The sequence below is a fragment of the Lagopus leucura genome, unplaced genomic scaffold, assembly GCF_019238085.1.
Source record: "Lagopus leucura isolate 7727_CA_CO unplaced genomic scaffold, USGS_WTPT01 Super-Scaffold_73, whole genome shotgun sequence".
NCBI classification, from domain to species: domain Eukaryota; kingdom Metazoa; phylum Chordata; class Aves; order Galliformes; family Phasianidae; genus Lagopus; species Lagopus leucura.
This window is the reverse complement of record NW_024962252.1, coordinates 21,196,295-21,212,639: the sequence shown is the minus strand read 5'-3', so window position 1 is coordinate 21,212,639 and position 16,345 is coordinate 21,196,295. Positions and strand designations below refer to the sequence as shown.

The following is a 16,345-nucleotide window of genomic DNA, read 5'->3' as shown; positions in this document are numbered from 1 at the left end:
ATTTTTTTAGATGTGAACACTAATGTGATCCAAAGGGTATAGTAGAATTCTATATCTATAGATGCAGTCAGGTTGCTAAGGTCATACTATAGATGAAAAAGTAAAAAACAGTAAATCTGTTAATGAAAGCCATTCACTATTTCACCTAGTTGACTGGGCTGCATTAAAAAGGTGAAATGTAGTACTTGCCTATGAAATACCTGCTATTTTAATATCTGAAGGTAATTTAGTAGAAGAACTGGTTCAGATCTATGTGATAGCTAGAAAATGTTATATGACATTTGTATCAAAGTTAGGAACTGGATTTTTAATGTTCTTTTTATAGGAATACTAGATGCATAGTAAGCACAGATGTAATGAACTTTAGAAGTGGTGACAAGCGCTTTTTTTTTATTGACCGCTTTGCTGCTAGGGCTTTATCTTTTGAAAACCACTGAACTAGAGCTAAGTGCAAATATTGATTTGTTGTCTCAGTGCTCATTGTATTGTTTTTCTTGACTGAATTCATTCTGTTTTTCCTTAAAGCTATAACCTTTTACTGATTGATAGATACACCTATAGCTTCAGCTCAATTTTACTGAATGCTTGGATACTGCAGACATCATGACTACTATATTTACACTATTTCTCAGGTAGTAGAAAAGATTGGATCTTGTTTAAGCAGCTAATACTCAAACTTAAGTACTGTTAAAACTTAAGTATTTGGGACTGTTTTCTATATGTGCTTGCTTCATACTGGCGTTCACTTCGAGAGGTATGATTGTCTTCCAAAAAAATGCGATGGATGAAATACAGTATTAGTACAGAAAAGTAAAGTATTTAGACTTAAATATTTAATTTATAGATTCAATTACTGTTTGATTTCATACATTAAACCTTGTTATTTCTTTAAATTATTTATGAGGCAACTTGCTGTATACTGGATGCCATAGACCATGATAGCACAACCTCAGACAAATAGACAAACCAGAAGTAATAGAAAGAACTATCTTCTAACTCAATAAAAACACTTTTTCTTAGTTGTGCTTCAGTACTTTGTGCAAAAGACTTGTTCTGGTTAATACACAATTTCTTGTAAAGCTTTTAAAATGGTCTTTGGGACTGTGAATTGCCTATTTCTTATATGCAAAACAAACATTATTTTTGTTTGCAGTTGAGCAAAGATCTCATTTGTTGTTCTTAAGGACTAATGCTAGCCAAAGTGCTGGGTCTACAGTTCTTAAAGGTCAAAAAAGTCTTAATTATGTGATTAAGAACTTTGCAGCTGTACTAATGAACTGATAATGTGATATAGGTTAAACTCAACTGGTTAACAGGGCTTACTGTAAATAATGTAAATGAATAATGATTGAACTGAAAGCTTTAATCCCAGTCTTCCTATCCTTGATTGTGTGATGTTATAAACAGTGTCTGCCTCTTGTTAGGTCAGAAGTCATGAAAGCGTTCGTATAATACAGGAAGCATTGTTCACTTTAAGTGTATAGCATGCTATGAATAATCTTGATTTGGATTTTCTGCTTCACTTAATTGGAGAAATGAGGCTTTTCTGAGGTCTGTTAAATGCTGGGCACAGTCTATCTGCTGAGATTTTTCCATAGACCTGCGCTGACTTGAACTGTTATTTATGGAGAGAAATGGCAAACAAACAAACAAACAAAAAAAAACATCTCAGGCTTAATCTGAGCAGACCTTACTGTGCTCATTAGGTATGTGTTTTCTTCTCAGGCTGTCCTGTCATCTGGAAGTCCATAAATGCAGATTTTATACTGGCCTGAATAAATAGATTTAAAAAATAGATTTAGGCCATAAGTTATAAGGAAGTTCCAGGTGGGAATGCCAAACGGGAGTGTGTTCTGTTTATTATTTAAATATAGAAGTCCAGGAGATGTGTGGGGTGGAGGTTGTGTGAAGCTTTCTCATGTGTATATTGACACTTCTGAAGAATCCTAGACTATAGATGACACCAGTTGGTGGATTTAACTGAATTTTTGAAGGCAAAAAGAAATCACAAAGCCTGAACAGGAGGAGGCTTTTAGGAAGAACTTGATCCTTTCTTCTGTTAATTTTCTGAGTGACCTAACCTGGTGCTTTGCCCTCAGTCTCTGCTTATATCTTACACTATGGAACTTCTCCATAATCATGACAAATCATTTTAAGTAAGCACCGTGATGCATGTTTGACTCCAGACAGTCCTATTTATCAGCTGTAATTAGTGGAGTAGCTAAAATTCAATAAATAGTATCTGAATTATCAGATAGTCATGACTGGGCTAAAGTCAGCTGTATGTATGATAGAGGCAGAAGATGTCAAAGGATGGGTACTTGTTTTGAGAGCATCATTAGTGCCAGAATTTCTAATCACATCCAGATTTTATTTAAAATTTGGCATTGGGACACTTAAATTTAACTCTTTAATGATATTCATAACTTCCTTTGTTCTCTAGAGAATAATAAAGGTATTCCAACACTGATATTTGATCTGCTTTTGTAGATGCCTCTATGTATTAACTGGCTATGAAGTTATCCTAAGGACAGAAGTATTTCACGTGAAGGCATTAAGGGATCAAGATCAGTCTGCTAAAATATCAAATGCTTTCTTCAAATCTTTTTCCATGTAGATGGAAAGGATAGGTAAGGTAGAGAAAGTATGAAAATAAAGTAAACTAAATGAGAAAAATTAAGTTAATGCTGAAGGTCAAGTGCTGTAGTGTAGTTTCAGGGAATCTGAGCTAGTGCAAGATGAAGTTGATCCTGTTAAAGGAAGTAGGTTGTTAATCAGAAGTGCTTTGATTAAAGTGAAAGTGATAGTTTACGCTGTTCTTTGATTCCTTGCTTTCTGGAATCTTGCATCTATGCTTATATTTAGGATATTGCCTTCAAAGTTAATACTTATCTTTATGATCTTGAAAGTAGGAATTGATAGCTGTGAGTTACTTTAAATGTGTTCAGAGAAGATTTCCAGAAAATAGCTCTTGCAAATGATCAAATTAAGTCTGTTATTTAAAAACAGGAAATTACATTTGTATGATCTGTGCACAAATACCTCAGGACATTTTTTGTGATTAACATAAACGTCATATACAATTTTATATCTAGTTTCTCTGAAACACAGAATGCACCTTTCACTTTTGCAGGTTGATCGCAATGATTTACTGCTTCCCTGTAGAAGGATGTGATCTCTGGAATTAACATTGTTACGGATTTCAGTCATTGGTTAATGCTGTCTTTTTACTAGATCCATGTCTGTTCCGCACTTAAATATGCATGTATTAACGTGCACTTAATGTATGTTAAATCATCCTTTAAAGCTAGTGAAAAAAGAGATTAATGGTTTTAGCTCTTTGAATCTCTTTAAAACATTTCTCTCTATTCTGTTAAAGGGTGCCAAGATCTGCATATATTATGATTCTGTGTAATCTAAAATAGAAGCTGTGTAGCTGGGTGCTGTTTTTCATTGTAGTGACACAGCTTTAAGATCTCCAAATCTAAAATGATAAGGAAAAGTATTCATAGGCTTCTTCAATGTATACAGAAAAAAGTAATGAGAATTTGCCTATATTTAGTTTAAGTTTGCTCATATTTTATTCTCTAAGATCAAATACCCTTTTTCTACAACTGTCCCAAACTTCTTGCTCATATTTACGACTTTTCTTCCTCAAAAGTCAAATTTAAGCAATGGCTGTGTGACTCAAATGATTTGATAGGACTACATTCTCAGTGTTAAGAAATATAGCTGACTAGTGACTTTACTAGTCAACTCTTTTTCTTTGCTTTTTAGAACAAAATCCTGGAGGATCTAATTGGAAGCCTCTTTAATCTATCAAATCCTGCTAGCACTGCTGGGACTTGCAAGTTTTTGAACTGTTTAATATAAATATAGTGTCTAATTATCAAAGTTGTATGGCTGCAACAATACCCGTATCAGACTGATTCGTGTTTTTTACATTTTCTGTTTCTGTCTAGAGTTATATCAGGTTGAGTTGAGTTTAATTTGCAGATATCCAATGTAAGGTAACTGATCTATAGCTTGAGTTTCTGAAAAAGCAGAAATGGCCTTCTAAATGTTAAGGTGCTCTAAATAGCTTACTTGATGCTTCAGTGATACTGTTTCACTATTTCTTGTTTAGAGCTAATAAGTATTTTTGAAGGAATGTTATTCCATCTGAAACAAGCTTTCTCAGAATTTAGGTATCTACTGGAACACTGCTAATTTCATTTTGAGTGTTTGCAAAAACTTGAATATCTTCCAATGGGGAACACTTAGGAAGTGTTTACTACTGAGCACTTAGGAAGTTGATCTTCCTTCTTTTTCTGCTGACTGTGAGTCATGTTGCAGGTTCTCTAATTCCTGTTTTCCTAGCTGCTGACTCCTCAACTTGTTAAATTTTTTTCTTTGACAGAGTTTGAACTAGCTTTGGAATCATCAGCTCCGGTTGAATAGAGTAGCTTTTGGACTAGAACCAAGCCTGTTCTTCTAGACTTGTGTGGTGTCCATGGTTCCCTTTTAGCTGCTATTTCACTAATGCTCCAGCTAAACGCAAGATTATATCTATATTTTAAGTCTCTAGATGGTTGCAATTTGTTTAACATCTGGGTGATTTATGTCTTACATTTTTGTTGTGTATTTGTACTTTAAAGTTCTGTCAGTTTGAGTGGTCAGAAGCCTTGTGATTCATGTCTCTCTAAATGGAAAGTTATCAGTACTTACATGCAGTCTGATGGAAAGTGTTTTCAGGTCTTTACAGTATGTGAATGAACCAGTTTCCCAACATTCTTTTCCCTATTACAAGTAATCAGAAGTGTGAATTTGTTAAAGTTGACCATGAAGTTAGTATGGTAGTGGTGAAGGTCTGATATTTGCATCAGTGTGAAAGTTGAAGGAACAGTAACTCAAGTTTAAGCAATTTCTGTCAAGAGTCAGCTGAGGGAAAGGGACAATTGGTGTGTGATGCCACTGGTTATTGTAGCAGATGGACTTCTGTAATGAAACCAGAGGAGCAACAGCAGAGGGACTGGATTGTGGCCTGCAAAAGTCTCAACAGCTGCAAGTACTAACAGTACATATGCTACAATAAAGAATAATATGGGACTGATGGTGGTAGCTCAGATGAGATATATGGCAGCTACTTTTCATGTAGAAACTGCTGAGTAACAGGCAACAAAGTCACTTTTTCCTTGTTTAACCATCTTTGATAAAAATTATATTTGTGACTTGTGGCTTTGTTATTACCACTCTGTAAATCTTTCCTTTGAAACCTGAGAAAGTGATATATAAAAATAGTTCTAAACATCAAACTTCAGTGGCAGATTGAAGACCTGGAATAACCTTAACAGAAGCAGAAAAGTGTGTGAGTCTGGTAAGTTGGTAGCTCATAGGTACAAGGTGAAGAGGAAGCTTACAATTAGAAAGTTGTGATAGACTTGCTTACATCTGAGGATGCCTGAAGCTTATTTTATCTTCTCTATCTGAATGCTTTGGTCTGTTAGCAAAGCTGGAACTTGAAACAAGTCCACGTTCTGTTTCTTTAGTGGAGTATTTAAATTTTAATACTTGATCCCTGTTTCCACTGTTATGTGTAAACAAATGTTTTTGAACTGTGAGAAACAGTTGTGTGTCTCAGGATACTTTCCAGGGCTGTAGCATTTCTTCCATCTGGTGGTCAAAAGAGATTCTAATCACTCAACATGAAACCTTACCAGAAGTGAAAGTTTTGCTGTTCTCTTGAGAGAAATGAATTGGACATATCACAGGATGACAGATATGCAAATATGACTATGGCTCTCTTACACTGTTGGATGTCCCTTGATTTCTTACCTACTTGCAATGTGTTTTTTGTGGACCATAATCTTACACATTTTCTTTGTATAGATTAAGGTACTTAGTACTTACTGACCAAAATATTTGGTCAGTTTGGTTATTATAAATTGACTAAATTTTCCTATTTCCCTAGTGAAATGCTGAGTTGCAAGACAAAACATAGTAGTAGGACTTTTCATTATGCTCTATAGCCACAGATTAGCCTATGCTGCTTTAGTGTTTCTGTAGTTTTTCTCATGGTCTGAATTAAGCCATATAACTTGTCTAAGATGAGATATCCAATTAATAAGTTTTTTTTTATTTTGGAGTTTGCAGCACATTATTATATTGCTGAGATATTGCCATATATTTAACAAAAAGTTTTTTCAAAGCCCTTAGTCTACCTTAGTGACATCCTTTAAGCAATGCGCTAAATGGATAGTTGAGTGATTCCAAGAAAAAAACTTTTGCTATTATAGCTTTTTCAAATCAATCCACAGGCTGCTTCATTTTCTGCTGCTGTACATTCTAAGTAAAAAAAAATGTTTCTGTGAGACCACTTTTAAAACTGAGATCTCTGCCCTCTCCTACTCAGTTCATAGGAATTGTAGTGTTTTTCTCATTTTTATCAGAAGAATGTTTATATTGATACAACTTGTATGTTCCAGGTAACACTCAGATTTCCAGAAGTTCTATCAAGCAAGTATTTCATGAATTACTGCATCCAGACCAACCATTCCTGCTGCAGTTATTTACCCTATTCGTCAAAATACAATTTAGCTCTTTGTTTCAGGAAAACCATAGTAAGATTAAGTGCTAGTGCTACAAATGCTGTTTAATGAAAAACTGACTTGGCCTGTAGGAATGTTGTTCATTCAGCAACATAAAATAACACGTCTTGAGTCATATAAGCTAAGTGAAGTATTCAGGAATGTGTTTCACACAAAGCACCATGGGAAGTAATATCTGGAAATGAGTGGAAGGCTAAGAAGAATGTTTGAGATTTCACAGTTGAAGTACTGCACCATGGATGTGTACTAACCATCATTCCATCTTACTTATCCAAGTTTTAAATTACTTAAATTAGGAGCAGTGGCATAGGCCAGGAAGTAATGTTGGTAAGGATGAAATGTATGTTTTCCCCTTAATTACCATTTCTTTGTTGAAATCTCAACCCTTTTGGATCTTGGTAGATGATTAATGTCTACAAATGCATCAAACCCATTCTTGAAACTCAAGTTGCAAGTTGTACTGTTTGCGGCATCTGCGTTCTGCTGCAGAGCTTTTGTGTGGCTACAGGACCCTCTGAGATGTTTTTTGAGTACCTGAGGCCATGCCTTAGATGCATGTATGATTTCTTTAATATGCAGTGCATTCTAACATACACCAGGTTCTCTTCTAAGAGTGTGTTTTTACCAAAATTAGGTCTGCTTGAAATCAGGACTTGACTGTGTGTAGATGACATTATCAGTCTCAATCAGTTTTCCATCCAAAATGTCATGTAAAGTGTTAGATGTTTGTGGTGTCCTTGTACATACCTTGATGTAATGTGGATTATAACTAATTTTGAGCATGCAAGACAGAGATCTGCTCCAACCCTCCAGCAGGATTGGGCAGAGCAGGTTGCTCAAGTCCATCCACTTGCTATAAGTGTCTCCACAGATGAATTCGGAAACCTGTGTGAAGTTGAAAACTTCGCCTGCTGAAATGAAGTTTTACTTGTTATCTGACAGGAATATTTCTTGCTGCAGCTTGTCTGTCATCCATTGTCATTTTGTTGTGCAGGTCTTTTTAAGAGTCTTTCCTTTTATTTTTAATCCCTTGCTACATGGCAGAGGTAGCAATAAGGCACACCTGCAAGCACCTTTACTGCAAGGTGAATGAACAAATCTTCATTATATGCCAGTGCTTTAGCTGTTTCAGTGTTTTTCTGCCAGACTTGCTCCATTGTGCCCCTGTTTCTCTTATACTAGGGAGCCTGAAGTAACACAAATGCAGTTCCAATTAGAGTTGAAAGAAGTAATCTCTTCCTTGGACTTGCTAGCTGTGTTCTTGTTAGTGAAGCATGATTTTTGGTTAGCTTTTTCAGTTGCAACTGCACACTGGTAACTGTGCTTCTGGCTTGTATACTAGGGCACTGGGGCATTTTCTTGTTGACTAAGTAGCTTTTGCAAAGTTGCAGACTTCATGCAGAGTTGTTGTACCTCATCAGTTTTTAGCCTGCACTGTTGCATGGTGTTACTTTGTTTAAGGTGTCAGTACTTCCCTTCTTTGTTGAACTTCAAGGATTATTTCAAGGGGCTGAAATATTAGGTTCCCTCAGAACAGTGTCCTTACTGTATAGTGTATTTGACCTCTGCTATCTGTAATTTCATCTGGGTTTTTACTGTGGCTGTAGTCTATCGGTGTCCAGACCATTAACGAACAAATGAAGCCGGTGTCTACCTCAGTATTATCTTCTCCAAAGAATGTCAGTGTTGTGCAGTTCTGTGTTCACAGCTAGTATCTCTTCCCTAAAACTGTTTTTTAAATCCTTTTGTGAAAGCTCACTATATTTTTAGATTCAGAAATGGTAGACTGTTACTATGACCTGTGCGTTTCATTGCCTAAAATAATTGTGTAGACTTCAAGGTTTATATATTACACATTTCTTTATCCTTACAATTCAGTTCTAAGAAAAAGCCTTTGTTCAAGAATATAAGTAAATGGAGCTTAAGGGTTTAAAACTAATTCGCCAGGATCAAAACTTTCAGTGGATCTGACAAAACATAGTCAACTTCAGGTAATTGTGGCTGTTAGCAGTGTTGCTGGGCATCCTTTGTTTAAGAAGCTGTTCTATTTTGAATCTTGATTTTTGGTTCTGTTGCTTGGTCAGCACTGTATAGTATGCTTTATTCTTAGTGATTAATTGCCTATCAGGCATGGTAGGTTTCCAACCTTTGTTTACAGTGTTCACAGAGATCAAGGAATTGTCAGTAATATTCATGAATAACTATCATTCTTAACAACGTTTTTATCCTAATTCAGGTTATTCATCCACTTATTCTCAATTGTCATTACAGGAATTTAAATGTCGTTACATCAGTGATGTTTTAGTTCAGAGGGAATTAACTAAAAGTTAGTTGAACTTCTGACAGATTCCATTGAGATGTTTTTCTCAAGGTCTAAGTGTTCTAAAATATTTATCATCTATTTAATCCAGTTACTGTAAAGAGACATCTGAAAGTTTTTAGCTGCTTTTAATTGAAGTAACCAGCTGGAGAACTGCAGATGGTGTTGATAATACTACTTGCAATTGTGAAGCACTGTCATGCTAGAAGTATTTCTTGCTTTATCAGTAATGTGCTAAATTATTACTATTCCTCCTTTTTACATATGTACTACTGAAGGGTGTTAAGAGGGAAATAAAAGAATTGATCTCCATTCTTTGAAGAAAAATAGAGAACCAAGAAGGATTACTTTAGCAAAATTACTTTAGCAAAATTCCTTTTCCATTTCTGTTTGCTTTTATTTGATAGTAAAGTCTTCTTTTTCTGCAAGAGATGTTTTACACTTGAGTGATTTGTAGAATGTGTCAGTGTTGTATGTCTAATATTTAATAGCTGTGAAATACCAGTTTAACTTTTTGTTAGTTAATGCTATCTCATAGCCTGTAAGGCAAATAGAGATCAGTGTAGTACACAAAGTAGTAGTTAAACTTAAAACTAACAGAAGAATTTTAAATATTGTTAAGTATAAATCACTGAACTGTTAAAGGACAGGAATTTGTCAGTTTTGATAAAGGTATTCTAGGCACCACAGTTTTGGTCAGGGAGAAGGTCATCTGGGGATGGTCGAGCAGCAGGCCTTCCTGGTGAGGGCTATCCTTAACTCATACTAGTGAGCTGTGGTATGTGGTGGTGGTAAAGCAGCTTCTGGGGAATTCTGATTTGAGGTATTAAAGTGCATTTCTACTGCAGAATCTGCTTTGTTTCTCCTTGTAATTGATAATAATTCATCCAAAAGAGGATGATTTTGCAATAGGATCTGTCAGAACAGCCAGTAATTAACATATCTGTCAAGTATCTGATGCTAATGGATTTACTTACATCAGCTTCTAGTGCCATCTGTATTCATGTTCAGTATCTCAAAATCAAATATCCCTCTCCTGTACCTTTTTGAGAGGAAGTAGCATACTTGATTTAAGTAGGTGGAGTTATTTTTAAAAGCTGAATACCCTCTGAAAGTGCTGAGCTGTTTTCCTATAAGAAAATTGGAATTAGCTGTCTTCTATTTGTTCTGTGTTAATCATTACTATTTGCTTTCCTTTTAGATCAGTGTATTGTTACTCGTACATACCTTTTTCTTCATAAATTTTGGTTCTTCAGTGCTGTCTATTACTTTGGGAACTGGGCATTCATTGCAGTAAGTATTTTGATCTTGAGATAAACATCACTGAAATTTGCATAGTCATACTGCCATTCAGTTTTCCATTTGTTGTCCTTCAGTAAAAGTAATTTTACTAATTTGTGACTTGCAGGTCTTCTTAATTGGATTAATTGTATCATGCTGCAAAGGCAAGAAGTCGGTCATTGAAGGTGAAGTCGATGAAGATGATTCAGACATGAGTGATGATGAACTGTCAGCTTATTACTGTTGATAGCCTTTTGCCTTCAAGATAGGAACATGCAACTTAATATTTTGTTGAAAGTAATATCCCCATGGAATTGCTATCAAAATAAACATCCTTGCACCTGTAAAATAGAGAAAATAAGTGTACTTCCTAACATGAGGTCAAAAAATGCTTGAAAGCGATCACTGTATGAAAGCAAATTGTGAAACTGAATTTGAATAATATAGAGAACTGTTTTATGACATATGTGTAACTTTCTAATGTACATTTTGATAAACTGACTGCTGTTATTTCATAACTCATGTTGTTTCTCTCGTGCTTTTTAAATATTTTCATACCAAACTTACAGAGCACTGTTCTTTTTATTCAAGCTTATAAATAAAATCAGCTAAAATCCTACAAAACAGCTGGTATAAACATTGCTAGAAAAACTTGTGTTGAGTTTTCACTTTCAGGTGGATGCAATTTCTGCATGAGCATCGACATTTCTGGAATTTCTGTTTAAAACTATAGCTGGTAAGAAACTTTACTTAAAATAGGCCAGAGCCATGAACTTGAAGTAGCAAGTCCCTAGTATGTGAATAATGTCCTTTTCACTGTTATCACCACTAAGCTACTGTGGAATCCTCTAATAACTATGAGCTGTCTTTTTGGCCTTGTCAGAGGAAGTCATTAGTATAAATGACAATATTCAGTGTGGTTGTAGTATGTTGGTATAGTTCAGTTCTGAAGATGCTGGCTGCCAGGCTTATAACCAATGAAAAAGTGAAAATCTCAACTTCTAATATTTTTTTCTGTGACTTTTTCAATATTTAACATGGATGTTGCCAACTTGTTTACAAGCCTGTATTCATATAAACATAGTTCTTAAACATATTCATGTCTTTTTAAAATAATGTTAGTTACACTGTTACTGAGCTGTATTTTTGAGGCTGAAAATGTGTCTTCGCATACTCATTGATGACAAGTGAAAGAAAATATTAGTACAGATTTCTAAACTTCTAATGCTAACTGAAGTTACAATTTAGAATATCTCTTTATAAGTCAAACTGACCATTATTAAACTGTGTGGAAATTAAGTTCTACTTGTTTGTGGACTCTTCAAAAATCACAGCTTGTTTTTTTTTTTTTTTTTTTTTTTTGAAATAGAGTATGCCTCTCCTTGCAGTTTTTCAGAACAGCAGAGTCCTGGGAACTGTTGAATTTGAATTCAGTTCCAGTATTGTAAGTCTTTTTAAGAGAGTTGCTTAGTCAATTTGTGGGTACTGGTAACAAATAGTGGACTCTTACTAAAAAATTCATTTTTTTTCCTGTAAGTATTCAGTGCCAACTACTGCAATATCCATGTTGATGTGGCAAACTGGAATGTAGATCCTGATCATAAGCTAAGCATATGTAGTCAAGACTGCTCAACTAATGGCAACAAATTTGTTTGCTACCAGTGAGACATTTTAAAGGTCAGATGAATTCAGATGTTGAGAGCAGGTACTGAAGCTTGATTAGGCATTCTGTGCTCCCTTAAACTAGAATGAGCTGAACTCTATTTAAACATGACCATGGGGAAACTTGCAGTGAATTATTTATAAGTAGTTCAAAGGAATCAAACAGAATGTGGAGCCTGATGCTGGATGTCTGGAAGCTCCCTACAAGCTACATCAAGAGGATATCAGCAATTTACAGCAAATGCTGTTTTGTGGGAACCCTGATGGGAAAGTTAAGTGAGCTAATATAAATAAAGTGAACTGCTCAAATGTTCTCATTTTGTAGCATTCATTGATATTTTCACCAGCACCTTTAACTGATAACACTTTCTTTGCCTGTATTATACACAGGTTTGTTTGCTAGTATTTCTGAATGTAAGACTGGATTTTGCAGAGTTACATCCATTCATTCTCATCTTCCCAATGGGGGAAATGGCTACTTATCTGGGGAAGATTGGCAGGAAGATGCTCCCTTCATATCATAAAGCTGCTTGTGAGCTTTATGCAGTCTGAGGTCAGGATACCTAACCTTTCCTAGACAATTATTGCTCTATTGATATCTCCTGCTTTCATGACTTTCATTTCCCATTTCTAGGTTTTTCTCAATCTATCCTGCTTTCAGTAGGCTGTGCGCAGTAGTACACTGATCAGCCTTTGACCTTGTGGCATTCTTTCAACTCTTGGAGGATTCAGTAAGTACCACCTACTTGACCAGGTGCTACTAAATTTTTACAACTGGTCCAATACTACTTCACTTACAGCTGTTGAGAAGCAGCCTTTCTCACTCCATGAGAATTTGGGAGGTTTTTCAGATGCTTGCTTTTATCTACTGTCACACAAGCAACAAATGATTGTCAGCACTCATAATCTAAGCTATTTTCATGTCGTAGAGTTTCTTTAGAGTTCAATGAATATTTTGACTGCATGCACTGCTATACTATGCGCTGTTGTAATTTTCATGAGTATACACTCAGGAATTCATTTGTTTAGCATTTCTTTCATGCAGTGGAAACTTGACATGTTCAGCAGTGCTGTGCCTTGTTAAATGAGCTGGAGACGCTGATGAAGTTCGTGGTAAAGTCAGCAGCTGGATTTGCTTGTCACAGTAAAGAAGGCTAGTAGTGAAATGCAGTGTAGCTCTGACTTAAAATACGTATTATTAATCAATATTTGTGGCAACTTTAAGAAATAGAACTTCCAATAAAATTTTTCCTTGTTGTTTTGTGCTGTTTTCTGTAAAATACTAGAAAGTCAAGTGATGAATTGCTTTTCCACAAGTTTATTCCTTCTGTGGCTGCTTGTCTAATTTTGTTGATAAAATTGAGTCATTTGACTGTTAGCTGTGAAATGACCATCCAGAGTTTTTTTTTGCAGTTTTGAGCAAGTTCAGCTTTTTCAGATATAAAACAATATTTCATGTTAGATGTTTTCTTATCAAGTTTCAAAGATCGATTTTTGTCTGTACTAAACTCACATAAAATAGTATCAGAATTGTTTTGCTGAGTATATGAATATTTCAGATTTATTTGTGTGAGCTTTTGAGAGGTGTAGTGCTCTGGTCAGATCTAGTTTGTTTTTGTTTTTTGAATCACTTTTGTGTTTGGGGCTTGTGAATGTTTAAAAGCTACTTGTGAGCCTTAAATCATTCTGAAGTATTAAACAATTGTCACCAAAAATTGTTTAATAGAATTTGGCAGCACTGTCTGCTACTTATTGTGTAGTCTACCTAAAACTGCAAAATATAAATACAGTAAAGACTATAGTAGGCTGTTATTCATTTTAGCTAAAATGACACTGTCCAGCAGATTAACTGATGATTGTTAAAATCTAGTGAAAATATATTCCTGCTTCAGAGTGCAAAGCAAAATTATACAGTTTTTGTATTTTTGCTGCCCCTTTTGACTCCTAGTGAAGTTTTACTTTAATTGAAGATGTGAGGTTGATGTCAAGGTCTTAATGGATAAGAAATTGGTTGGATGGTTGGTTGTACTTAGAGGGCTGTGGTCAATGGATCTGCATCCAGGTGGAGGCCAGTCATTAATGGTGTCCCCCAGGGGGTCTGTCTCTACACCAGTGCTCTTCAGCATCTCTCTATCAGTCACCTGGGTAGTGGGACTGAATGCACTCCAAGCAAGTTTGCTGATGAGTCCAAGCTGAGTGGGCTCAGTTAATATGACAGAAAGAAGGGATGGTGTCCAGAAGGCCCTGGGCATGCTTGAGAAATAGGCCCACATGAAATGAATTGAGGTTCAACAAGGCTAAGTGCAAGCAGTCGCTCTTGGATTGGAGAAATCCGAAGTATGTGTGCTGACTAGCAGAACAGCTCATTGAGAGCAGCCCTTCTGAGAAGGACTTGGGGGTTCTGGTGGGTGAAAAGCTGGACGTGAGCTAGTAGTGTGCACCTGCAGCCCATAAGGCCAATGATGTCCTGGACTGCATCAAAAGAGGAGTGGCCGACAGGACAATGGAGGCAATTGTCCCTCTCTTTTCTACTCTCACATAGCTTTATCGAGAGGGTTGCATCCCCTCGATAAAGCACCCCAGCACAAGAAAGATAGCTGTTTGAACAGGTCCAAAGGAGCGCTCTGAAGATGTTCAGAGGTCTTGAACAGCTCTCCTACAAAGACAGGCTTAGGGAGCTGGGCTTGTTCAGCCTTGTGGGGCTCCAAAGAGACTTCATTGTGGCCTTCCAATACTGGACAGGCTCAAGAAGTGGGCCTGAGAGTGCAAGATCTTGCATGTTGGTAGTGGCGATCTCCACTACCAATATAAGATGAGGGATGAAAGGAATGGAGTACAGCCCTGCCAAAAACAGGTACTGGTGGAGAGCAAGATGAACACAAGACAACTATGTGCCATGATCTCAGAAAGCCAACTGGAAAGCCAGCCTGGACTGCATCAGAAGCATGGCCAGCAGGTTGATGGAGGTGATCCTGCCTGTGTTCTCCACTGATGAGACTTCATATGGTGTACTGTATACAGATGTGGAGTCCTCAGCTCAGGAGTGATATGGAGCTGTTGGCACATGTTTAGAATCAATCCAAAGGCTGAAACAATTCTCCTACAAGAGCAGGCTGTTCAGTCTGGAGAAGAGTCTGTGCTGGGGAGACCTGATAGATGTTTTTCAGTATCTGGAGGAGGGCTGTAAGAAAGAAGGGAGCAGATTCTTTAGTGAAGTCTGTTGTGATAGGATAGGGGAAAATGGTTTCAAACTTAAAGAAAGGAGATTTAGATTGAGTGTGTGTGTGTGTGTGTATATATATATGTTAAGGGTGATGAGGCACTGGAATAGGTTGCCCAGAGAGGTGGTGGATGCCCTATCCCTGAAGACGTTCATGCTGGAGGGGGCTCTGAGCAACCTGGTGTAGCTGTAGATGTCTCTGTTCAGGACAGGGGAGTTGGACTAGGTGATCTTTAAGAGTTCATTCCAACTCAAATGATTTGATGTGGTGAGGCATTGGAACAGGCTGCCCAGAGAAGCTGTGGATACCCCATCCTGGGAGGTGTTTAAGGACGGGTTGGACGGGCCCCTGGGCAAACTGATTTGGTGCCTGATTTAGTGGTTGTTAACCTTGCCCATGGTAGAGGGTTAGAAGTTCCCTTCTAACCCAAGTCATTCTATGAACTTAAGGTTTTGTGCTTGAAACAATAAATTTGGTAGGTGGAGTACACCTGTAATAATCATTATACGCAAAACATTCACTTAATTCTTGGGTAATGTCATAGTACAATGAACTCTTTCAGTGCTCTTGCTTTGCTTATAAACTGTCAGTGTAGACATAGCCATTAATATTTTTTGAGATGTCTTCTACTGTTTAGAATGTATCTTGGGGCTCATAGCTATTTTGTTACCTGACTTTCTCAGTGCGAGTTCCTGAATGGTATGGTGGCTTAGAACTGAATTTGAAGAAATTTTGCCCACCTGCAAAAACTATTAAATTGATTATTCCGAAAATACTGATGGCTACTGGCATGCAAAGCATAGTTACAGTTGAAGTTTAAAAAACACATTGAGAGGTTGAGCATAGAATGTAACTTGTCTGTATGTAAGTAGATGCTCAACCTGTTCTGACAGCTCTAGGACAGTGAAGCTTCAGTATGAAAAGGAAATAAAACATAGCTTGTGACATTAAGTAGGGGGAAAAATGATTCATCCCTTCCTGAATTCAAGTCTAAAATGATTTGAAACACGCAAGCTATAGCATTCTTCAGGCTCTCTTAGAGTGAAATTTCCAGATGGAGATCAGTGGCAAGCAATGTTCCTCAAGGCCACTACCAGGACCAATGCTCCTTAATGCCTCCAAATACACCCTCAGAAAGTTTGCAGCTGACACCAAGCTGTGGGGTGTGGTTGACACATCAGATGGATGGCTCAAGCAGTGCGCCCAGGTGAACCTCCTGAGGTCCAACAAATTCAAGTGCAAAGTCTTGCACATGGGTCATGGCAAACCACCAC

General features: G+C 36.8%; 1 protein-coding gene across 1 annotated transcript in view; it reads left to right on the top strand.

The window, feature by feature from the left end:
* Nucleotides 1-12,159, top strand: part of LMBRD1 (LMBR1 domain containing 1) — a 66,945-nt gene extending 54,786 nt beyond the window's left edge. The window contains exons 15-16 of the mRNA XM_042893330.1: nucleotides 10,109-10,200; nucleotides 10,316-12,159. Coding sequence (XP_042749264.1) covers nucleotides 10,109-10,200; nucleotides 10,316-10,435 — 212 coding nt within the window. The 3' untranslated portion in view covers nucleotides 10,436-12,159. The remainder of the gene's footprint in view (nucleotides 1-10,108; nucleotides 10,201-10,315) is intronic.
* The last annotated feature ends 4,186 nt before the right edge of the window (nucleotides 12,160-16,345 follow it).